This window comes from Hypanus sabinus, chromosome 18 (genome assembly GCF_030144855.1).
Source record: "Hypanus sabinus isolate sHypSab1 chromosome 18, sHypSab1.hap1, whole genome shotgun sequence".
NCBI classification, from domain to species: domain Eukaryota; kingdom Metazoa; phylum Chordata; class Chondrichthyes; order Myliobatiformes; family Dasyatidae; genus Hypanus; species Hypanus sabinus.
Genome location: NC_082723.1, coordinates 20,896,310 through 20,922,122, shown reverse-complemented (window position 1 = coordinate 20,922,122; position 25,813 = coordinate 20,896,310). Strand labels below are relative to the sequence as shown.

The window sequence follows — 25,813 nt, the reverse complement described above, 5'->3', positions numbered from 1 at the left end:
TAGTTTAAATATAAATTTCAGGACATCATTATTACTGTCTTGGGTCAACACTCACAGAAGTGGTATTACAGGAATAGTTTTGAACTTAATTTAAAATCACAAAAATGAACAATTTTACAAATAATGACAATATTCTAGTCAACAATAAGTCATAACAAACTCCAGTCAAGTGCCTATTCCAACACATTTCATTCTATTTCCACAACCAATTAAGAGACATCATAATTCTACATCATGATCTGGGCAGTTTTACACAAGTAGAAATGACGTTTTCCCTATTATTCAATCTCAGAAGTCAAAGTTCACATTTGCTGAATGAGATCTCAGCTAGTTACAAAGCAATTTTGAGGATGTGATGATAGAATAATCAGTATATTTTTTTCTTGTAAGTTGTCCAGAAGACAATTCCAGCAATAAACTCATGCTAATTATACTGCGCAGCCAAATTAAATTCATGCACTATTTCACAGGTTATTTGTCTTCACTTGCTCTGACAAGTAAAATTAGTATTAAAAATAACAGTTTTTGCAAAATTCCATACCTAGCATCATCCTCAAACTTTTTAAAGAATAGAAAGCGAACAGATAACCCGAAAAAAACAGAACCAGTTCATCTCAATATCAACAGGTCACTATTACTCACATCCATGTATTACTCGCTCTGTAATATCAAAGTACTGAAGCTGATAATAATTATACTCTTTCATTAATAGATAAATGTGAGAATATGGGTGGCAAGGTAGCATAGTGATTAATATAGTGCCAGCAACCCAGATTCAAGATGAACAGCACTTCATTCTAACTGGGTAGTCTACAACTCAATGAACTCAATACATCATTATATAGGAATATTGCAGAAGAGGAATATATACCACAACCTCCAACAGCACTACTGAAATTGATCACTGTTCCCATATTTTTACTGAGGTTTCAACAATGGAATGTTTTGTCTTTTGACCATGCAGCCCTAACATACCAACTCTCAAGCATTTTTGCTAGCCAAAACAAACTGAAGTGCTGACATAATCAAGATAGCATACTTTGCTCAAAACACAACTACAAACTATTGCTAATTTATGCAAAGGTTTCACAGTCAAACTATTTGATTTTCTACCACATGCCCCTCATTGTTTACTTGAGACAGTACTAAGGCAACTCGGTTACATCATCAGCAGTCCATTCACCACTGTACAGCAGCTGCATGTCAACATCCCAACTACAAGAACAGGTATTTTAGTCAAGTCTTCCTACTTACTTCAATGCTGAGAATTTATTATTGGGACTAGCTCATGAGAAATACATCAGTTCAGGGAAAGACAAAAATGAGATTGGATCCTGTCCCACTGTGGGGGGGGGGGGGGGAGGAAACAAGTTTAGTTTACAGATATGTGTCTCGACAATTGCACCTGACAAGCAACAGATCACCCAAAAGAATAAAAGAAAAATATTGAGGGATAAGCACATTTTCAAATCACTTTGTTCTACGTTCAAGAATCTGCACTGCCTTTATGTCCATCTCCCTCCCTTTGTCTTTAAAGCTACTCTTTCAGTGAACATAATTTCACATATGGAGCTCATCCAATCTGCCTAGGGATTCACTAAATGCCTTGAGGCAACTTCTGTCAAACATATTTAATATATTTGACTGTCAACATCCTGGTTCAACATCACCTGCCCATTCTGTGGGAATAATACATACTACAGGCACAATAACAATTATTTCTTCTAAAAGTATTTGCCAAATTTATCCAGCTTACATTTTATGCTAATTACTTAATAGTCATATACATTATTCTATAACAAGTAAAATATTTTGCAATATTTAAGTACTTACTACGAAACCAATCCATCCTGTCTGCTTTTCAGCTGCACACAACTACAGACTGCACAACCCAGAAGTAAACCTATCCAGTTTTGCACAGCGTCAATATTATTGTTAGATTATATCACTATTATGATAGGGCAGGGAAAACAAATTACAAAACTACAAGTAAAATTAGCTGAAGTACACATCTTAAAAAGAGCATCTCTGAAGACTGTTTACAACCACTAAAATAGACAATAGATTACTCCCGGAAATCAGGAAGCAGACCAGTGGATAAAGGAAGTTCAGTACAAAAGAATAGAGTTTAAAAAAATTAACCATTCACGCACCTTTTATTTTTGCTAGCAATATTTTCTGAATTGAAAGAAAATGCAACACATACACAATAGTTGATATTTATTAATGGGCTGAACATTGATATTAAGATTTGCAGGTAATATAGAAAACAGGCTTGTTGCGACCAACGAACAAACTTTAGGAATGACAGACTGGTGAAGGAGACAGACACACTACAGGTCAAACCTTCACGAAGAGTAAAGAGTGAACTAGGACAGCATGAACTAAACAATAAATAAAAATCAAAAAGGCTGCAGAGGCTACAAATCTGAAATTAAAACAAAATGTGAGAAACATCCAGCAGGATCAGCAGCAGAGGAAAGAAACAGATGTTTCTAGTCAGATATCTCCCTACTCAGGGAAGGGAGAAAATTATTTAACAGAGAAAGTTAGAGTAAGTGATGGGTGGAAAATGGAATCTTTGATAGGCCTCAATCTTCGATTTAATTGTTCCTTTTCACAGATGCTGTGCGAGTCAAGTTTTAAACAATTTTTTAATATAATGAACTTGGATAGTCATTTTCAGCTGGGTGCAGGAACAGAGAGATCCTGAAAGTAAAGCCTTTTAAAGGATGAGCCAATCCATCACGGGTAAAGCCCTCCCCACCATCGAGCATACAGTATCAACACAAAAGCAGCATTGTCTCAGGAAAGCTGCATCCATCATCAAAGACCTCCACCACCCAGGATATGCTCTTTTCTCCCTGCTGGCTTCAGGAAGGTGGTACAGGAGCCTCAGGACTCACACTACCAGGTTCAGGAATACTTATTACTCCTCCACCATCAGGCTCTTGAACCAAAGGGGATAACTTCACTCAACCCATCATTGAAATGTTCCCACAACCAATGAACTCACTTTCAAAGATCTTCATCTCATGTTCTTGATACTTATTTATCATATTATTAATTCTTTCTTCATGTATTTGCACTGTGCGTCTTTTGCACACTGATTGAACACCCAAGTTGGGGCAGTCTTTCACTGATTCCATTATGGATTTATTGAGTATACCCACAAGAAAGTGAACCTCAGGATTGTACATGGTGACACAGAGACACACTAAATTTACTTTGAACTTGATTGACACATTTTAAAAGGTTATGGGAACCTGAGTTCCTCAAGGTCATCATAGCCAGGGAGGTAGTGGGAACAAGGTCCCAATGGTGAGCATCTCAAAAAGCCTCTGACAACCAAGTTCAGCTCTTGGTCTTCATGTGTGGCTTAGCTACCAAGTCTGGTGGAATCGTTTCTACTAACAGAAATAAAGGCAAAGGCCGGTTACAGTCACTTAAGGCAGATTAAGTTCATCAGCCATTGTTGGCAGCATATCTAAGAGAAGGAAAACTCTGATCTCAAACCTCTGTTGCCTTGCGGGGAAGGCTTCAGGAATAAACCACGAGGGAGAAATCTTCTGGTCAAGATGGCGCCTGTATATAACGTTCCTTTGGTCGACATCTTCTGGGTAGATCATGAAACCATCTTTTTCTACTTCTTATCTCTTTTACATTTGTTTCTAGTCTTGAATGTTATTCTAGAACTGTTGGAGCCTGTGTTTTTGCTGCTTGGAGATCATTTGGGTTCTTTGGCACCGTGCAGTCTCAAGAGAGGATTCCAGGAGGCAATGGCAGTTGGAGTAAACCTTGTGGCATGTAGGCTGCAAGATAGTGCACAAGCTGGTGTTTGACTCCATTTTACCGATGTTAGCTTCCATTGTTTGCCAATTAAAGTGACGTGGGCAACTGAAACATCAAGGTGAGTGTGGAGGTTTGGAGATCATTTGGGTGTTCCAGCACTCTGTTGTCTCTGAGAGGATTCTGGTGGGGGCAGAGGTACCATGCATTAACCTCATAGCGGGCAGGCTGCAGTGATAAAGTATGTAAAAGGGTTAACACATTAAATAATAGCAGCTTGTTCTTTCTGAAACAAACCACTGATAACCAATGTATGGGCTAAGCCACGCTGAGCCATATTTCTTCTCAGTTAAGACAGTGTTTCAAGGTCTTTGTTTCTTTGTGCAGTCATGCGCAGAGATAAGACCAGCCCGTTCTGTTTATGTTCGGTCCATTATACCCATTCTGTAATTTGTCTCTTGGTACTGTCAAGTCTGACTCCAGCTTGGTATGTGTGGGGGCATCTTAACGAATATATTCATTTGTAAGGGGAATTGGTTAGTTAGTTTGTGAGTTAGTTGGTGGATCGAGAAGGAACAGTCACGGACAGACTGTTCCTGTTTGAGCAACTAACTGAGTAAGCCCTGGGTGCTTTGAATAAAGCACGGTCTCTGAGTGACTTTATCCAGATTCGACTTCCAAAGCAGGACGGAGCACAAGCCATTGTATTGCTCCATCTCACTGATTAAAGCAATGAGGGAGATTGAAGCACCAAAGCAAGTGCAGAGGGTGGGAGCACCGGCTGCTTGCTTTTTGATCAGTTGCTCTGTACTGGAGACAGGAGAGCCTGTCACTGAGCCTGGAGAGGTTTTTCTGAGTTTTAGATGTGGACTTGGACTATAGACTCTTTTTTCAGTCTTATAGTTTTAGAAATCTGAGTTAGTTTTTACCTGATCTTCTCAATTTTTTGTGCAGGAGGGGTATTTGGGGTCAATGTGCCCGATTCATTTTACTCAGATTTTTGTGCTGGAGGAGGGATGGGGGGTTCATTGTGCCTCATCCATTTTGTTCGTTTTTTTTAGTGCCGGAGGTGGGATTTGGCGGTGATGTGGTCAACAGCTTGCTCTCTATGTCAAACTGCCCTGTCTTGTGTTCTGGCTTGCATATCATGTAAACATCTAGGTCACAATATCCATGGACAACCCCAACCAATGGAGGGCCTCATATGGGAACCTAGAATTTATTAACAGTGGAATGAAATTCCAAAATGCAGGAAAACTATGCTAAACCTTTATAAAACACTGGTTAGACTTTCAGCAAGAATAGTATGTTAAATTCTGGTCTTAAAAATGGTGCAAACAGGCTTAATTAGAATAATACCAGGGATGATGAATGATGATCTTCAGTTATGGGAAAACATCTGATGAACTGAGGGGATTTGGTATGCTTTACAAAAATCACAATGAAAGAGCAATTATTCACCTCAAGTCTGCGAACTATATTCATGGCTCATTGGTAATAATGAGCAAATAGCACCTATCAATTTGCCAGGGCAACTATCTATCCAACTGCGCATTTCACTTGATGTGCATTCTACCAGGATCTGATTCAGGAGCAGCCCAAAATGCAAATTGCACCTTAATTTACAACAAAAAATTTACAGTCAGACTAATAGACCCAAAGTATATACCAACTCTGATATTGATATCTATTGTGGGCTGAGAGTAGGAATGGAGCAGGGGGAGGGAAATCATGGTTGGGAAGAAGGGAATAGAGAGGGGAAGAAGCAGAAAGCATCAGAGAGACATTCTGTAATGATCAGCAAAACCAATTGTTTGGAATCAAATGACCCAAATGACCCTAGTGTCTCAGAGCTGTTTATGTCTGCACCCCACACCAACACCACACCCCCCCCTCCCACCCCGGCACTCCTTCTCTGCCACCTGTCCCACAGCCCTCCCACGGTGCTCCACCCTCACCATTCCCAACATTCTTTGCTCCCGCCAGTTTTACAAGCTCACTCTCCACTCCAAATTGACAAACACAGTACTGCATAGAAGTCTAACACACCCTAACTACCTACTAATGAAACTAATGAGATGTGTCAATATAAGAGATGCTAAAGGTGCATTTCTATGCCTGATGTCACCTTTAGTATCTGTCAAATAATTAAAAACACATTTCCATGCCACATTATTTTCACTATTATAGTTTAGAAAGCAATCAAAGCACAACAGATGAAATTCCATGAGAACCTGATCACATGCAGTGCACAATAACTGAAGAGGTCCAAGCACTGTTTAGCAATGTGGCATGCAAACTTATTACAACATGGTTGTATTTGTCCAAGAGTAGAGAGGTTAAGGAGAGGCATGGTAGTCTTTTCAAATTCATCATCCATTTTAACTAAGATAACAATAAATTGTTCAGCTGCTCCTCAGACTGTTGCTAAGCTCATCATTAATTAATGGGCTTGGTAAATTTTACTAATTAAATAGTCAAAAAGACTTACAGTTCAGCAAGTATTTTGGCTTCCCAATCTAAAAAGCAAGTACATTCTATTTGAGCTAAGAGCAGACTTACCTGTTCTTTTCACCCGATATAATTTATTTCAGTGCAAAAAGATCTTTCATCATTTGTCAATATTACATTGGCAAAATATATCATTGTTTCTCCAATGACACTCCAGAGGACATAGCCTCAAAACTAGAGGGGTGTCCTTTTAATATGGAGAGGAGGAATTTCTTTGGCCAGAGAGTAGTGAATCTGTGGAATTCTTTGCCACAGACAGCTTTGGAGCCAAGTCTGTATGTATATTTAAGGCAGAAGTTGATCCATTCTTGATTGGTCAGGGCGCGAAGGTTACAGGGAGAAGGCAGGAGATTGGGGCTGAGGGGAACTGGATCAGCCATGATGAAATGGCGGAGCAGGCTCAATGGGCCAAATGGCTTAATTCTGTTCCTATATCTTATGGTCAAGGAGAATCTACACAGGCAAAAGCTATAGTGCCCCATATACTGTAACCCACCTACGTTTTGAAAGTACACCAGTTTTCTACACCCAAAATTACGCTAGAGCTCTCTTGTCCAATCTTGTCTCGTGATTATTTTTAACTTCTATTAAGTAACATACAACTTTAAAAACAAGGTCTTTTTGTTCCCAGCTGTAACTGTTCGCGCCCATCATCACTTTATTCATGATCAAGTCTGTTTTACAGATCAAAAGTACTGTGCAACAAATTACAAAACATTTGCTTCAGGAGTTGTTATTGTCTAACCATTAATACTTTTCCCATTGGGACTTCACTAGACAAATACGCCCTGAATAATATAAGACAACCTTTAAGCTCTCAGACTAGTTCTGCACCAGATTACTTTGGTTCCCCTGGCACCTTGATTTTGAACACATTACATTATTTTTAAGTGATGTTTGAAATTTATCATGCCCATATTCCAACAAATTTCTAGCTGATAATAATTTGACTGACTGATACACTGTTAAGCCCATCTTCAACCAATATCAATTTTTAATTACTATTTTAATATGTCAAAGCAAGCAAAAATGAGAATCATTTGCTGTACTGTAATTCAAGGATTCACGAACCACTAACTATTACCACAGGCAGCTGTGGAGACAAGGTCATTCGGTGTATTTAAAGGTAAAGCTTGATAGGTTCTTGATTGGACACAGCATCAAAGGTTATGGGGAGAAGGCTGGGGAGTGGGGCTGAGGAGGGGAAAAAAAAAGAATCAGCAATGATTGAATGGTGGAGCAGACCCGATGGGTTAAATGGCCTAATTCTGCTCCTATGTCTTATGGTCTTATTAGAGTCATAGAAGACTACAGCAAAGAAACAGGCCCTTTGGCTCATCTAGTCCATGCCAAACTATTGATCTGCTTAGTCCCATCGACCTCAGACCATAGCCCTCCATACCCCTCTTATACACGTGGCTATCCAAATTTCTCTTAAATGGTGAAATCGAAATGCATCCACTGCTTCCACTAGCAGCTTGTCCCACACTCTCACCATCCTCTGAATGAAGTTTCCTCTCTTGTTCCCCTTAAATATTTCATTTTCCACCGTAATCCTTGACCTCTAGTTCTAGTCTCACCCAACCTCAGTAGAAAAAATTCACCATATCTATACCCCTCAATTTTATATACCTCCATCAAATCTCCCCACATTCTCCTACACTCCAGGGGACAAAGTCCTAACCTAGTCATCCTTGCCCTTTATCTTAGGTCCCTAAGCCCAGGAAACATTCTCTGCACTCTTCCTATCTTCTTGACTGTGAAATTCATCACCACAGATTGTCTGTGGAGTCCAAATCATTGGGTATATTTAAAGCCGAGCTTGGTAGGTTCTTTATTAGTCAGGGTGTCAAAGGTTACAGGGAAAGGCAGGAGAATTGGGTTGAGAGGGACAATAAATCAGCCACGATGGAAATGCGAAGCAGATTCAATCGGCTGAATGGCCTAATTCTGCTCGTATGTTTCATGGACATCTTATACATAGGTAGGTGACCAAAACTGCATACAATACTCCAAGTTAGGCCTCACCAATGTCTTATACAATTTCAATATAACATCCCAATTCCTGTATTGTTTGATGACAGACTTGAGTGGAGCATCAACACTGACGCTGTGTACAAGAAGGGCTAGAGTCACTTCCTGAAGAGACTGAGGTCCTTTGCAGTTGCAAGCCTCTCTTTCACACATTCTACCAGTCTGTTGTCGCCAGTACAAACTTCTAAGCGGTGGTGTGCTGGGGGAATGGTATCAACATGGGTGATGCTAATAAGCTGATTCAAAAGGCTACCTCTGTTATAAGAGTCAAACTGGGCACACTGCAGGCTGTGGTAGAACAAAGGACCCTACAGAAAATCTGGCCAATGTTTCTCACCCTCTGCATGCCACCTTGGCTGAACAGAGAAGCACTTTTAGTAGTAGACCAAGACAACCGCGCTGCTTCAAAGAGCGCTATATGAAGTCATTCTCACCCTTAGCCATTAGGCTGTATAAAAAGTCAACCAATAGCGAGGAATTGATGACCCCCTCCTGTTAGACTCTCTGTGGCAACTTTTTTTTTTAATTGTTTCTACTTCTCTTCGAATATTTATATCCATGCACTTACAATACTGTGACACTATAATTTCCTTTGGAATCAATAAAGTATCTATCCACTCAGTACATTGAGTATGAGTACATTGAGGCCAACGTGCCAAAAGCTTTCTTCACGGCCTTATCTACCTGTGATGCCACTTTAAAGAAATTATGAACCTGTATTCTCTGATCCCTCTGCTCTAAAGCACTCGTCAGTGCCCTACCACTTACAGTACAAGACCTAACCTGGTAGGTGTACCCAGAGTGCAACACCTCACACTTGCCTGCATTAAATTTCATCTGCCATTTTTCAGCCCATTTTTCCAGCTGATCCAGATCCCGCTGCAAGCTTTGATAGTGTTCTTGATGTCCACTACACCCACACACTAGTCCCCACATCTTGGTGACATCTGCAAATTTTCTGTTCTAGTTTACCATATTATCATCCAGATTGTGGATATGGACAACAAATAACAAAAGACAAAACACCAATTCCTGTGATACACCACTAGTCACAGGCCTCTACTCAGAGAGGCAATTATCTACATTCACTCTCTGATGATTCCCATGAAGCCAATGTCTAATTCAATTTACTACCTCATCTTGAATGCAGTGACTGAACATTCCTGACCACCTCTCATGCAAGACCTTGTGAAGGTCATTGCTAAAGTCCATAGAGACAACATCCACTGCCTTGCCTTCATCAACTTTCCTGGTAACTTTCTCGAAAACTGATTCGTTAGACATGACTTAACATGCACAAAGCCATATTGACTATGCCTATCCAAATGCTTATATATCCAGTCCCTTAAAATACCTTCCAATAACTTTCCCACTATAGATGTCAAGCTCACTAGACACTTAGCCACTAATTTCCTGGTTTATTCTTAGAGACTTTCTTAAACAACAGAACAACATTAGCTATCCTCCAACACATTACTCATGGCTAAGGACGTTTCAAATATCTCTGCTAGGGCCCCCTGCAATTTTAGAACTAACATCCCACAGGGTCCAAGGGAAAACCATCTCAAGCCCTGGGGATTTATCCACTCCAATTTCCTTAAGAGTTTGCGAAGAATCAGCATGACATCTATAACTTTGAATAACTTCAACAGATGTGTGGTGGTGAGTATATTGACTGGTTGCAACACACCTGGTATGGAAACACCAATGCCCTTGAATGGAAAATTCTACAAAAAGTAGTGGATATGGCTCAGGTCAACATGGTTAAAGACATTTCCACCGCTGAGCACATCTATAGAAAGCTGTCGTAGGAAATCAGCATCTATCATCTGTGACCCCCACCCCCACCCTCCACCATATGCCCTCTTCTCACTGCTTCCGTCAGGAGCCTCAGAACTCTCACCACCAGATTCATGAACAGTTATTAACTGTCAACCATCAGGCTTTTGAATCAAAGGGGGTAAGTTCACTTGACCCATCACTGAAATGTTCGCACAACTCATAGACCCAATTTCAAGGACACATCATCTCATGTTCTAATACCATCAATCTTGGCCTTTCCCCAATTTAGAATCCTAGCCTTAGGAACAGGCCTATCCCGCTCCGTAATAATCTTGAAATTAATGGCATTAAGATCACTAGATGTAAAGTATTCCCCTACATAAAATTCCGTCACTTGCCCTGCCTCATTTCCAAATAGGAATAGAAGGGAATAGGAATATGATGAAAGGTAGTAATATATCCCAGGAGGTATTATGACGGAAATACATGATACTTTAATATTGGAAACCAAAAAGGATGTGGTTTCATCTTCCCCTCTGGTGCAATATCATAAGATCTGTTTACTTCTCTTTTATTATATTTAAGCCAAGTTTTGGCACAAAGCAAACCATCTTTATTACACAAAATTCATAATTTCCTAGGAGCACTGGGATCTAGAGAATTCAAGTGTAACTAAATAGGTACCACGATCATTTAAAGGCTTTTGCCCCAAAACGCAAATTCCATTTACAAATGTCTAAGGACATGATAAATCCAAATTTGGAAATCAAGGGTTATTGTGCAAAATGCAAAAAACAATGAGCTAGAAATTATTTTCCCATAAATACAAGTAGGTATCTGCATCTGTATCTGGGGGTAAACATCTCTGAAGATCTATCCTGGGCCCAACATACTGAAGAAGGCTGGACAGCAGTTATATTTCATGACAAGTTAAGGAGATTTGGGAGGTCACCAAATACTCTAGCAAATTTCTGCAGATACTGTATTCCGTAGCGAGCATTCTAACTGGTATTATTGTCTGGTAGGAGGGGCCTCTGCACAGGAACAGAAAAAGCTGCAGAGGGTTGCAAATTCAGCTCGCTCTATCATGGGTTCTAGCCTCCGCAGCAACTGGGGCATATTCAGAAGGTGATGCCTCAAAAAGATGGCATCCATCATTAAAGAACCCCCATCACCCAACGCATGTTCTCTTACTACTCGCATCAGGGGAGCTTGGAGACACACACGACAGCTTCTTCCTGTTTGCTATCAAATTTCTGAACAGACAATGAATCAACCCATGAACACTACCTCACAATTTTGCACTACTAATTTAATTTTTTAATACATATATACATCATTTCTTTTTGTAATTTATGAGTTTTTTTTATGTATTGCACTGAACTGCTTCCACAAAACAAATTTCACAAAATATAGTGATACTAAACCTGACTGATTCTGTTCCCATTAGCCCTGTCACTCCATTCCTCAAATGGAGTGTTTAAAATACATGCCTATTTTACTTAGCACAATACTAGTTTGAAAAATGGTGTGTCAAATTGAAGCTGTACTAATTGACATCAGGAGAACAGTTCTAAAAGGAACCCCACCATGAAAGCACACCACCACTTCTGAAAGTCATTCTGAAATATCCAAAAGAAGCCACTCCAGATTTGTGAGGCAAGAGGTGAATTATTTGGTACTCAAGGTTTCAGGAAAAAAGACAACAGTATGAAAAAGGAAACACAAGCTGGAACGGGATTCAGGAAATTTTGGTGGGGGGGGGTAGAAAATTCTATGATTGACTCTTTGGTCAAGACACTAAACTTTTTTTTAAATATATACTGTCATGGCAACCACATCTCATCAAGGAAAAGCTTTCAGATTTTGCAGATTAAGGTGGCAAGCATTAGTTACTCAACTCTTACAGAAGAAAGTGCCCTTTCTAGGCCCAAAACTTACATGGGTAGAGGATCAGATGCAAATCATCAAAAATTATCAGGGAGTAAATCACACTTGAAGAATCTAAACCTTTGAAATTGAAAGTAACTAAGCTGTCCTTTCCCAAGTCTTCCTCTAATTGTAGTTTATGTACTTCACGTTCTATCCCTTTCCAACACTTAGCACCTTCCCCAAATTTTCACATTCAGTTGCCTGTGATGACCAAACTGCAAACAGAAGAAAATCTGCAGATACTGGAAATCCAAAGTAACACACACAAAAGCTAAAGGAACTCAACAGGTTAGACAGCATCTATGGAAAAGAGTAAACAGTTAATGTTTCAGACTGAGACCCTTCTTAAGGACGGAGAAGGAAGGGGAAGATGCCAGAATTAAAGAGTGGGAGAGGAAAAAGAGGCTAGCTGGAAGGTGATAGGTGAAGCCAGGTGTGTGGAAAATATCAAGGGGTGGAGAAGAAGGAATCTGATAGCAGAGGAGAGTGGACAACAGGAGAAAAGGAAGGAGGAGGGGACCCAGGGGGAAGTAAAAGACAGATAAGAAAATTTATCAGAGGGAAAAATTGATATTCATACCATCAGGTTGGAGGGCACCCAGACGGAATGCAAGGTGTTGCTCCATCCGCCCTGAGGCTTGTGTAGCACTTAGGCCACTTGCAGGGTTAACTGCCTAGAGGGAGATTAATGGGGAGTGACAAATGTACAAGGGAATGACAGAGGGAGAGATACCTGATGTATAGATATGTTTAGCGGTAGGGTCCCTTTGGAGATGGGGGAAGTTGCAGAAGCTAATATGTTGGATGCAGAGGATGATGGGGTGGGTAGGTAAGGACAAGAGGGACTATCACCCTGGGAAGACAAGGTGAAGGCAGATGAATCAGAAATGAAGGAGATGTGGGTGAGAGCAGCATCAGTTGTAGTAGCAGCAGCATCTGATGTCCTGGAATGGAAAGCCATATCTTGAGAACAGATGCAGCGGAGCCGAAGAAACTGCGAAAAAGAAATAACATTTTTACAAGAGATAGGATGGGAAGAGGTATAGTCAAGGTAACTATGAGAATCAGTAGGCTTATAAAAGATGTTGGTTAACAGTTTGCATCCAGAGGAGGAAACAGAGAGATCGAGAAAGGGGAGGGAACTGTTAAAGATGGACCAAGTGAATTTAATTGCAGAGTGGAAGTTAAAGACAAAATTGATAAAATTGACAAAGCCCAGAATGGATGCATGAAGCAGTGCCAATGCAGTTGTCAGTGTTGTGGAGGGAGAGTTGAGGAGTATAGCCAGGGAAGGCTTTGAACATGGATTGTTCTACATAGCTGGTGAAGAGGCAGGCATAGCTTGGACCCCATGCAAGTGCCCATGACTACCTCTCAGGTTTGGAGAAAGTGGGATGAGCTGAACTAAATATTGTTCAGTGTGTGGACCAGTTCTGCCAAGCAGAGGGTGGTGGTGGTGAAGGGGGTTGGTTCTTCTGTCAAGAAAGAACCAGAGGGTTTGAAGCCTTCCTGATGGGGGAATAGAAGTGTTTAAGGAAAGAACATCCATGGTGAAGATGGTCAGGGCCAGGGAATTGAAAGTTACTGAGAAATTGAGGGCATGAGCTGTGTTGCAGATGTAGGTGGGATGGGAATGAACCAAGAGGAACAGAATGGAATCGAGAGATAAGGACACGAGTTCAGTTGGGCAGGAGCAGGCAGAGACAATAGGCCTATCCAGACAGTCCAGTTTGTGAATCTTGGGTAGGAGGTAGAAGAAAACAGTGCAGGGTAAGGGAACTGTAAGTTCGGTATGCAGTGACAGGGAGTTCTCCGGAGTGGATGAAGTCAGTGATAATGTCTATGTCAGTTTTCTGATGGGGTGGAATGGGGTCCTCCTCAATGTGCAGGTATGAGGAGGCTTCTGAGAGTTGCCTCCTGAGCTTAGCAAGGTAGGTGTCAGTGTGCCACACCACAACATTACTCCCTTTGACTGCGAGTTTGTTCGCTAGGTTGGAATTGGTGCAGAGGGAGTGGAGGGCAGTGTGTTCAGAAGGGGACAAGTTGGAGAAGAGAGGAGTGTTGAAATCCAGAAGGTTGATGTCTCATCAGCAATTAGAGATGAAAATATCCAGAGCAGGCAGAGAACCAAAATGGTGCTGTCCAAATAGAGGAGGGTTGGAGACAGGAGAAGGAGTTACCCATGCAGGGTGCGAAATCCTTGTCAAAGAAGTGAGGTCGGAGACTGAAACAACAGAAGAAAACCTCAATGTCACGGCAGGCATGGAACTCACTGAGTTGTGGGCAAAAGGGAACAAAGGTATGGCCCTTACTGAGGACAGAGTGCTATGCCTCAGAGAGGGGAAGGTCAGAGGGAATAGTGAAGACCTGGCATGGATCAGAGCTGGGATCAAGAGAGAGGAAGAGTGTAGGTAGTGCCTGAGAAGAGGGGAGGGTTAATATGTTCAGGGAAGTTAGGGTGTGAGGAAGACGGAGGCTCAGAGGATCCAAGAGCTGACGGGGGTGGGAGAGGTGGGGGGGGGGGCATCTGCTGAGAGACATGGGATTGCAGAGAAGGGTTGGGAGAAGGGGAGTTTGAACATACAACATGGAAATCTATGGCACATTATAGGCCCTATCACATAAACTACTCTAGAAACTGCCTAGAATTACCCTACCACATAGCCCTCTATTTTTCCAAACTCCATGTACCTATCTAAGAGTCTCTTAAAAGACCCTATTGTATCCACCTCCACCACCGTCGCTGGCAGTGCATTCCACGTACCCACCGCTCTGAAAAATTTACCCCTGACATCTCTTCTATACCTACTTCAAGCACCTATGCCAAAACTATGCCCCCTCATGTTAGCCACTTCAGCCCTGGGAAAAAGCCTCTGGCTATCCACAGAATCAATGCCCTTCATCATCTTATACACCTCTATCAGGTCACCTCTTATCCTCTGTCGCTCTAAGGAGAAAAGGCCAAGTTCACTCAACCTATTCTCATAAGGCACACTCTCCAATCCAAGCAATGTCCTTGTAAATATCTTCGGGATGACAAAACTGCAGATTACTCAAACGGCCATTCAAACTGCCACAGAGCACAAATCGAGCAAGAAGACAATATTAAATCAATGGACTGACATCTCCAAGTAGCAATTCAGATCTACATGCCACGTTACCATATATTTAACAAGACAGGATCTTCTTTTCAAGTCAGGGCCAGAAATAGCTAAATTAAAGAAAACTCAACTTTATTCATTGACTTCTAACTTCTACTGTGAAAGCAAAACAGCAAGTTTTAAATCTCCACCGTAAATGGTTTCAGCCTTTAATGCTATCCTGTCATTTGCACCCGTATGCAATTCATCAGATAAGTGTCAGAGTTGAGCCAGAGATGAATCATGGCTCAAACTGCGCCACCTGCTGCTAAGGCCTAAACTCTGGAATTCAGACTTCCTGCCTCAAGAGAAATCCTGAAAATCAATTCTGACTACTGTATATGCTGAAGTATTTTAACAGAAAAGATGATTACATTTAAGCAAAATTGTTGCTAAAATGTAATTTAAACAGAACATTTGTAAAAGAAATGCACAAAAGAACACTGATCACATCCACTTAAAGAATACACAGTACATCTGGGTCTGAAAACAAATATAGCGCTAGGCTTCTCAAATCTGGAATAAATAACAGCTCATTTCCTTCCAATTCCTTCAACTGTGCAGCACAAATTCAAAACACATCCACTAAAGAGAAAATACCTCATGATATAACATTTAAAAACATCTTTTAAAAAAAATAGTGAATGAATTCTAATATGTCAAGTCTGTTTAATAACACCCCTGTGAAGCACCTTAACATTTAAAAGGGCTTGACATGAAGCACAGCTGATACCAAGGGAGCAACCTTAAACTCATTTAGCCCACTCATGACTTCATTCCCAAAATGGGGAAATCTCTTAACTAACTTACATCAACACAATACAAACTCTATACCCAGAAACAATAAGGGAGTATAAACACGCCTACTATGCCGCATCATGAAGTGCTAAAGGCAGAACAATTTTCCTGAAGGTGACTTTACAGATTTGTTGCATATATTTCTTTTATAAATCATAAAGCTACTTCTTAATTTACAAGGCAGGATGTTAGTAGCATCTAGATACTCTAATTTGATCAATTCAACCTGAGCAGTTCTCTGTAGCCTTGTATAGGTGGAGGCTGTAACCTGCTTACAAAATAAGGCAAGATATATTTGTCCCATTCATCCCTTCTTTTTCGTACAGCATCGTTACACCATGTTAGGATTAGTAACAGCCAATTATTCTTTGTGGACAAGAAAATGGCTTTTCTGCTTCAAGCCAATCTGAAATTTGGATTTAATGCACATTTTTCTTTGACTTGACACATCTTGATGAAAAACATTCTGATTTTTCATCTAATGTCTTCAGAAAGGTTCCACAACAATAATTCCTAAAGCCACTAAATCTTTTGAAATGGACGACAATACATTAAGTATGGTCCACAAACATTCCCAATTTCAATGAAGTACCTTATATGACAAAGATCAAACCAAGTTTTGCCAACCACTTCATGAAAATGCCTTCTGGGTGTCATGTAACTAGATGAAACACTCTGCTAAGCATAATGGAATTAAGGGATATTATGCAAAAGCATGTGTTCACCACAATCCTGTCAACTGAAGACAAGTTAAGTGATATCATAAACAATTACTTCACTGTAAGCTTTCAACTATACCTCCCAGGCAAGACTACTAAGATGCATTTGCCTGTCAACCAAAGGAAAAATGTTTTATAGAGGCAGATTTGCATAAATTCTTGGCTCTTTCAGTTTCAACATTGAGCACCTGCCAATTTAAATGGACATTAAAAATTAAAAATTACACAAATTGCTCAAGCTTAACATGTAGATTTTGGCATCTTTAAAACCTTATGAATTACTGCTGTATTAACTAAAGGAAATTTATCCTATGACCAGTGTTCAGAAACCATTTCACAGACTTTCGATTAAACACTGCTTAATGTAGCACAATAATTAGAAGCAACATTAAACGGATTTACTATCACTGATATCCAGCTCAATATCCTTATTTTAGCTTCAATGGGATAGGAATTCCACTGTAGTCAACTGGAGGATTAATTAGCAGAGCAATTGAATAAATATTTGGTTCAATCAATGAAGATGAGAAATTAATATAAAATTAGTACTGAGGAAATTAATATGCGAGGCAACAAAATGTAATATTTTAAATGTTTGCTAATGACACTAAACTGGGTGAAACTGAATTAAAGATGCATAGAGGTTTGATTGCATGATTAACCCCAAAAAAGTGACAGATTCAGTACAAAATGGATAAGGGAATTTACCTACTACAGTCTGAAAAAATTATTTAAATATTAGATTGGGCAATATTAATGTTTTTCTACACAAATCACTGAAGGCAAATATATATTGGTAGCAAGTAGTAAAAACAGATGCGTACAGGAGCAAGAATGTCTTGCTATAATTTTACAAAACTTGAGACCTGGTGGTGTGTGCGCAGGTGAACTTGTCACAGAGCAAGGAGAGAATAGGCCAACTAGGTTTGTATCTCTAGAGTTTAGGAATGTCATTGAGAAATTAAAAAAAAGAGGAATTTTCAACAGTATTAAACCTGTGAAATTCATTGCCACAGACTGTCACAGAGAAGTAGGCAGAGAATACATTGCAGAGAATAGGTAAATATCTGGATGCAAAAGGCATTAAGGAGTATGGGAGACAATGGTAATAGTTAGAAAAATACTGAATGGTTGTATCAAATTCAGGGTGGGATGGGGAGTTTCATGGCCTTTCCCTGCTGTCCCCCTCCCCAAAATCTTCAGTTTCTATTCCCCCAGTGAAGGTCAATCGAAAAGAAAAACAGATTTATGGAACTAACCAGTCTTGAACAACTTCACCAATTTGTTCAGTCATGTCACATTCAAGTAACCATCAGCTTCCCCGTCTCCACCACTCCACACCCACACACCAAAAAAAATTCATTGCAATTTTATTACTTTGCCACAAATGAATAGCTCAAAAGGATAATTGGCATTAAGGCTGGACTACTCTTACTTTCCACTAAACTGTCAACTTGTTAGCAAACTTCCTAAAGATGCCCAAATTAAGAGCATGTCTAGTATTTTGTTTTCACACTAATGTCAATAGCCAGTTCCCAAATGCCAATCCCTGTACCACTGTACCAGTTGTCACAGTTTGCCAACTTGATGAGGACTTTTTAATTCCTCTTAGCCAACCCTCAACTTAGACCAGTGCATCAACTCCAGTTCCATCTGCTTCTATTTCTATCAGTAACCTCCTATATGTAACTTTATCAAAAATTTCCCTAATATCCAAATGTACCAAATCCATAGGTAGCCCCTCATCTATTCTACTGGAATTCTCAACTAAGAGAATCACATAGCATTCTAGTAGGGAAAGTCAGGGTGAGGTCGAGGCAAAGTCGGGGCAAGTGGAGGAGAGGCAGATTCAAGGCCCGTTCACCTAAACCGAGAGTGAGATTTGATCGATCCAAGTGCCGGAGATTTGGAAAGTTTGGGTACGAGCCAAAACATGGTGGCAGAATCCAAATCCCGAGCTTATGGATGCAACAGGGCTCGGGTCTTAGAACTAGGAACAACTCAATGTTTAGACTATTTAAATGTGGACCAGATGGATTGAAAAAGCAGAGTGTCAGGACTAGAGGCAAGGGTTAGACTGGTTCTGCTTGCTGCTGTGATGTTTACTCCGCTATGCGCTGCACTCAGGCCAAGGGCCCGATCTTGCTCTCCTGGGCTTAGTGTCTGCAGGCTCCACAAAGTTTACTCCACTCTGTGCTGAACTGAGGTCAAGGCTGCGGCCTGCTCTGGACTTGGTGTCTGAGGACTCACTTTTCATTCTAATTGTTATTAGCTCGTTTTTATTGTTTGCAAGATTTGTTGTTCTTTTTTCCCTCTGTATATTCGATGTTTGACAGTCTTTTCATTTTAAATGCGTTCTTTTGGTTTCATGGAAATGAATCTCAAGGATGTATAATGTATACATACTTTGAAATTAAATGTACTTTGAAAGAGAGAAGGCATTTCCATTAATACATGAATTATGAGATATACCTAAATAAATGGCAAGATAGGGCTCACCTCTGACTTACACCTGACAAGCTTTCAATTTTAATGACTACCATAATTCCAACAACTTTACACCCTTTTTCCTATTCTGGTAGTTGAAAAAGTACAGGAAACCCACCAAAAATATAACAAATACACATGAAAAGTAAAGCCCCAATCCATCTAAATTTTAAGACTGTATGGTGCTGCTAGCAGACATCCAGCATTAGACAACAAATGACAAACATGAGAAAAGTCTGCAGATAAGAGAAACCCAATGCAACACACAAGTTGCTGGAGGAACTCAGCAGGTCAAGCAGCACCTATGGAAAAGATGAAACACTCAATGTTTTGGGCAGAGATCCTTCAAGATTGAGAAGGAGCAGGGGGAATGCTAGGATAAAAAGGTGGGGAAAGGGGAACAAGTCTAGTTGGAAGATGACAGTTGAAGCCAGGTGAGTGGAAAAGGTCATAATCTGGAAAAGAAAGAATCTGATCAGAGAGGAGATTGGACCACAAGAGAAAGGGAGCCCTTGATTTCACCTATAACTTTCCAGCTCGCCTCTTTCCCCTCCCACCACCTTTTTATTCTGGCATCTTTCTCCTTAATCCTGAAGAAAGTTCTCTGCCCAAAACCTTCTAAGATCCTAAGCTACTAAGATCCTCCAGCATTTTGTGTTTGTAGATTTGGTTAACAATGAATAATCAATTGCCAGGCTCTTTGCCCAGAGTTTATAGAATGCCAAAAGGAATTAAATGCAAGAAAAAAAATGCATTGACTGCATAAGTTTTAATTTATAAAATTTAGCAGTATATAAAATAAATAATCTTCGCTAGATCGTCATTTGTTGAACTAAAGAAATGCCAATGGCATTTATCTGTTCAAGTCATACCGTTAAAATTAGTATGCAGTTTTATAATCCTTTCCTTGATTTGTGAAAATTAAAAGCTCTCCATGGATAAAAGTGAATCTAGAAGATTTCTTAAATCATTTCATATTGGAGTCGAAAGAAATAATGATATAGTTGAATTCTACAGTCTTCGCTAACATAAAATAAGCACCATCTCTGAACTGCTCCTGCTTCAAGTAATAAGTGTTTAAGAAGCACAAGGCACAAAAGAAATTCAGATTTAATGAAACCAAATCTATTGTTTTAGTGGTTTATTAAATTCCAGTACCTTCAATTTAGTATGTACAATTGTTAGACAGATTCAAACTGTTTTGCTGTAGAATGGAACAATTATCAGATTAGCTCAGGAATAACATTACAAAGTCAAAAGTAAAATGTCAAGTTTACTACGACATGCACAAGTACATGGGTGCAATGAAAAAAAGCTAACTTCCAGCAGCATCACAGGCACATAAATAGCATTCACAAGGAAAACAAACACATATTAAACTCCAGAATCAGAATGCTTATTAACATTGACATATCATGAAATTTGTTTAGCAACAATACAGCAAGACAAAAGTTACTATAAATTACAAAATAAATAGATAGTACAGGGATTAATGACAACGTAGTGTTCAGTGACCATTCAGAATTTTAATGGAAAAGAGGCATTGTTAATATTGAGTATGGATGTTCAGTCTCCTGTATCTCCTTCCTGATGGTGTAATGTGAAGAGGGCATATGCCAGATGCTGAGGATCTTTAATGATGGATGACACTTTACCACGAGGTACCACCATTACCATGGAGCAGTATGGTAGTGTGGCACAATCACTTTACAGAGCAGCGTTCACTGTTCGGGTTCATATCACGTCGCCATCGATAAGGAGTTTGTACATTCTGTCCCTGACAACGTTCCCTCTGGGTACTCCATTTTACTCCCACATTCCAAAGGTATACAGCTTGGGTCAGAGAGTTGTGGGCTGGCTATGCTGGCAACTGAAGCATGGCAACACTTAAAAGCTGCCATCAACACAATTCTCAGACTCTACAGACTGTTATCTAAGGTAGATGATTCATACCATAACTAACTTCAAAGTACTTCAGAGATATTAACTCATTTTTATAATTTCAGAAAAATTGCATTTGGGACCTTATTCTAATGCTTTCTCCTTTATCCTACTTTTACCCCACCAGTACGTTGACTGGTTGCATCAGAACACCATTACCCCGAATGAAGAGCCTACAAAAAGAGTAGTTGATTACAACCCAGTCCATCACAGGTAAAGCCCTCCCCACCTCTGAGCACATCCACATGGAGCGCTGTCACAGGAAAGCAGCATCCATCAAGAACTCCTACCATCCAGGCCGTGCTCTCTTCTCGCTTCTACCAGGAGGTACAGGAGCCTCAGGATCCACACCACTAAGTTCAGTAACAGTTATTACCCTACAACCATCAGGCTCTTGAAGCAGAGGAAATAACTTTACTCAACTTCACTTACCCTATCACTGAAATATTCCCACAACCTATAGACTCACCTTCAAGGACTCTTCATTTCATGTTCTCAATATTTATTAATTATTTGTTTTTCTTTAATTTGCACATTTTGCTGCCTTTAAAACATTGGTGGTTTGTCCATCTGGTTGAGTGCAGTATTTTATTGATTCTATTGTGTTTCTTGTACTTACTGTGAATACCCACAAGAAAACAAATCTCTGGGTTCATATATATACTTTGATAACAAATTTACTTTGAACTTTGGATATTTTGGCCTTAGTGTAGTTTGCAGATAAAGCTCCGAAAGATGGAAGCTGCATCTTGTTAGACCAGAGACAAAAACAAGAAAATCTGCAGTGGCTGGAAATCCAAAGCAACACAGGAACTCAGCAGGTCAGGAAGCATCTACGGAAAAGAGTAAACACAAAGTATACTGTAGATGCTGTGGTCAAATCAACACATACAAACAAGCTGGATGAACTCAGCAGGTCAGGCAGCATCCGTTGAAATGAGCAGTCAACATTTTGTACTGAGACCCTTCGTCAGGACTGAAGGAGGGGGCAGGGGCCCCATAAAGAAGGTGGGGGGGGGGGAAGGTGGAAAATCAGAGGAAAGATCAAGGGGTGGGGGAGGGGAAGCAGGGAGGGGGTAGGCAGGAGAGGTGAAGGAGGAATCTAAGGGGAAAGCACTATGGGTAGTAGAAGGCAGAATCATGAGAGAGGTGATAGGCAGCTAGAAGAGGAGACAGTGGAAGTGGGATGGGGAAGCGAGAGGGAGGGATTTACCGGAAGTTGGAGAATTCGATGTTCATACCAAGGGGCTGGAGACTACCCAGATGGTATATGAGGTGTTGCTCCTCCAAACTCAGTTTGGCCTCATCATGGCAGTACAGGAGGCCATGTATAGACATATCCAAATGGGAATGTGATCCTTCTTCACCTTTCCTGCCTATCCCCTCCCTCACCCCTTGATCTTTTCTCTGATTGGTTTTTCACCTGGCACCTACCAGCATTCTCCTTCCCACCCTGCCCCCTCCTTCTTCAGTCCTGACAAAGGGACTCAGCCCGAAACATTGACTGTTCACTTCCACAGACGCTGCCCGACCTGCTGAGTTCCTCCAGCTTGTTTGTACATGTTGATTTGACCACAGCATCTGCAGTGTACTTTGTGTTTACTCAACTCTAATGTACACACAAATGATTCACTCACTAAAGTATCAAATTTAAGACAAATTAAGAATAATGGGAGGATCAGTTTATCAAACAACTTTTGCAATTATAGTCAATTACAGACAGTTGGAAAACAAGGAACATCAGGGGAAGTTTAATAAACAACATACAATCTTCATGAGCAAAGTAACAAAAGGATTAGTTCCCTAGGGCAAGCACACCAGATATTGTTTAGATTTTATGCATTTAATACTGGTGTTGGTTTTTCTCCCCCCTAATGATGCATCACTGGAGCTTATTTTGCAACTGACAAATGAGATCAGCACCCACACACTCACCTGTCCAATTCCTTATGACACCTGCAGCTGCACTTATCCAAATTGGTAATTTTATGTTGAAATTTTTTTCAGGAATCAAAAATAAGTTTGCAAGCCTTCACCTGAACTGTAAAATCAGACACTGCTGATTCTGTAATGCATCACATCATCCAAATTGCTTCACTTTCCAGGATCCCTGACCTCCACCCCAATCATAGACTTCTGACATTTTACTGCAACAAATCCAATCCAATTATGCCCCTGGACTGGAGCAATAAGCTACCTGGCCACAAGGAATAAGCTACTAAAAGGTAATACACACATGACATGACAACGTGGTATAAGTCAATGCACTTATAATTTGTTTCTGCCCTAGGAAATGCAAATTTGCAAATTACTTCCAAGTAAAAATGACCACTGCAATTTTGCCACAACCAAACTACAATTTTTTTTTTTGGAAGTCCATGTGACCCAAGTATATTACATAATGTACCTCAATTTACTGCTATAAATATTACTTTTTTTTTATATAAAAAAAGGTACCTTTCATACTATTTTCTGCTAACATCCTATTAGGTAACAGAAAGATCACTGATGGGTTAGCTGATTAATGATGAGAATGGTTAAGGATTAAAATTTCAAGAACTATATAACTCATGTTCTCAGTATTTTTCTTTGCACAGTTTGACTTCTTTTAGACATTGGTTGCTTCAGAATCCTTGTTTATATATCAATTTCTCATAAAATACCATTGTATTTCTTTTTTTCTGTAAATACTTGGTAACACTCAGTTCTATCAACTCACGTTCATCTAGGGGAAACTGCTGTCTGCCCGCCAAACTGTGTCTCATGGTTGTGCAGATGCTGTGTAATGCAGCCCAGTATAAACCCACAACATTAAATATAACACAGTACATGATAGACAATTAAATGATTGCACTTTATAACTTTTTTTGGATGCTGTGGTTAGTAGAAACAAATAACACAAAGTCGTCATTCAGTAAATTTATCAGTTTTGTGCACAAATTATAATTATTTGGGAGTCACGCCTTCCCAATCAATCCACAATTGACCTCCGGAACTCTGACAACATCCGAACCGTTGAATTCCAGTATCAACCATCTGGGAACCACCAGCCACTCCCGCAATCACCCTTTCTCTTTGCTTTCCTCACTGAAAAGGCTGCAACATCTCTCAGCTCCCACCATACAAGGTGGCATAACGGGTTATTTATTAGTTAGTTTACTGTTATCTGTAATTTTAACCCAAACAAACATCACAGCTACAGAGAAACATTACAGAGAGGCCATTTTGTTAGCTTTAACTGTTAACATTACAGTTAATATTACTGAGAACCCTACAGTCTCCCCCCACTGAATTTAGTCATGCCCTCATGATGTTCAGATAATTCGCCAACCCTTCCTACAAAACACAGAGCCCAATCCAAGTGCAGAAAGCAGAAACATAACTCCCCAAGACAGTAGAGATCACACCCTACTCCCTAGGCACTACATAGGCCAACCTATCCAGGGGGTTCCTAATCCTGAGACCTCCGTACCCCCTCTTCTAGCTCCTCCAGTTCAGACACTTCGGGGCTATCTGGCAAAACCTCCTGCGACCTGTCACTCAAACCCCTCTGCAACTCGAAGCCCCGTCTCAGCTGCAGGCCCCACTTCCTTTCCTTCAGAATCCTGCTGTTCTCCCAGCTGCCTACCAATAGCCCCCTTCACCCCATCTGACATAGTGGGAGAAGGGCCTGGAGTCTCTCCCTCCATCACGGGGAAATTAGTGAATGACAGCATGTACCACACACCAGAATCATCATCCTCTGAATCAGTGTCCCTTCCAGGGGCAGGACCCAGCCCCGTCTGTTTTGTAGTAGGCTCTTCCATTGCCCCTCGCTTCTGCAGAGTCCTCATACTAGGTGTAGACTCCAAGTGGGGCTCTAGGTCTCCCTGCACCTCTTGTCCCAGGGGCAACAGGTGGTTCCGCTGGAGAATCTTGACAGGCCCCTTCCCCTCCTCGGGCCTCACCTGGAAAAACGGTAGGTTTAGCATCTGACTCTCCACCACATAGGGATGTGGCTGCCCAGCGGTCAGCCAATTTATGCATTCCAGATAATCCCAAATTCTTTATGAGGACTCGGTCTCCCAGCAGGAGTTGGGAGAACTTCACTTTCTGGTCATACCTCCTCTATTTCCCTGATTCTGCTTGGCGGCCGACACCACAGCCAATTTGTAAGCCCTTTTCAGCTCTCTCCTCATATCAGACACATACTTCAGATACTGCTTTGACAGTACGTCCCCCGCATCAGTCCCCAAACAGAGGTCAATGGGCAACCTCGCCTCACGCCCAAACATCAGATAATAAATATGTTGACTTCATCTGCTCTTTTTGCTGATCTTCAGTCCTGAGCATGTCCAACAAGGTCCAATTAAACCTCTCAGGCTGGAGATCACCCTGCAGATGATAGGGCATGGTCCTCGATTTCTCAACTCCCAGCATGCCCAGTAACTCATAGATGAGCTTACTCTCAAAGTCCCATCCCTGGTCACTATGTATCTGCCGGGGAAGGACATAATGCATAAAATACTCCTCCCATAACACTTTTGCTACTGCAGTCACCCTCTGGCCCTTGGTAGGAAAAGCCCAAGTATATCTATAGTGGTCCGTGATGACCAAGACATACGCCGTGTTACTGGTATCGGGTTCTACGGACAGGAATTCCATACACACCAGATCCAGGGGCCCTACACTCTGCAAGTG

General features: G+C 40.7%; 1 protein-coding gene across 4 annotated transcripts in view; it reads right to left on the bottom strand.

Moving 5' to 3' along the window:
• LOC132407402 (disabled homolog 2-interacting protein-like) overlaps positions 1-25,813 on the bottom strand; it is a 605,300-nt gene that overhangs the window by 560,126 nt on the left and 19,361 nt on the right. Inside the window, exon 1 of one of the 4 annotated variants that reach the window (XM_059993830.1) lies at positions 1,834-1,852. The exons of the other annotated variants lie outside the window; for them this stretch is intronic. Within the exon in view, the coding sequence (XP_059849813.1) occupies positions 1,834-1,849 (16 nt within the window). The 5' untranslated portion in view covers positions 1,850-1,852. Of the gene's footprint in view, positions 1-1,833; positions 1,853-25,813 lie in introns of those variants that run through there. 4 annotated transcript variants of the gene reach the window in all.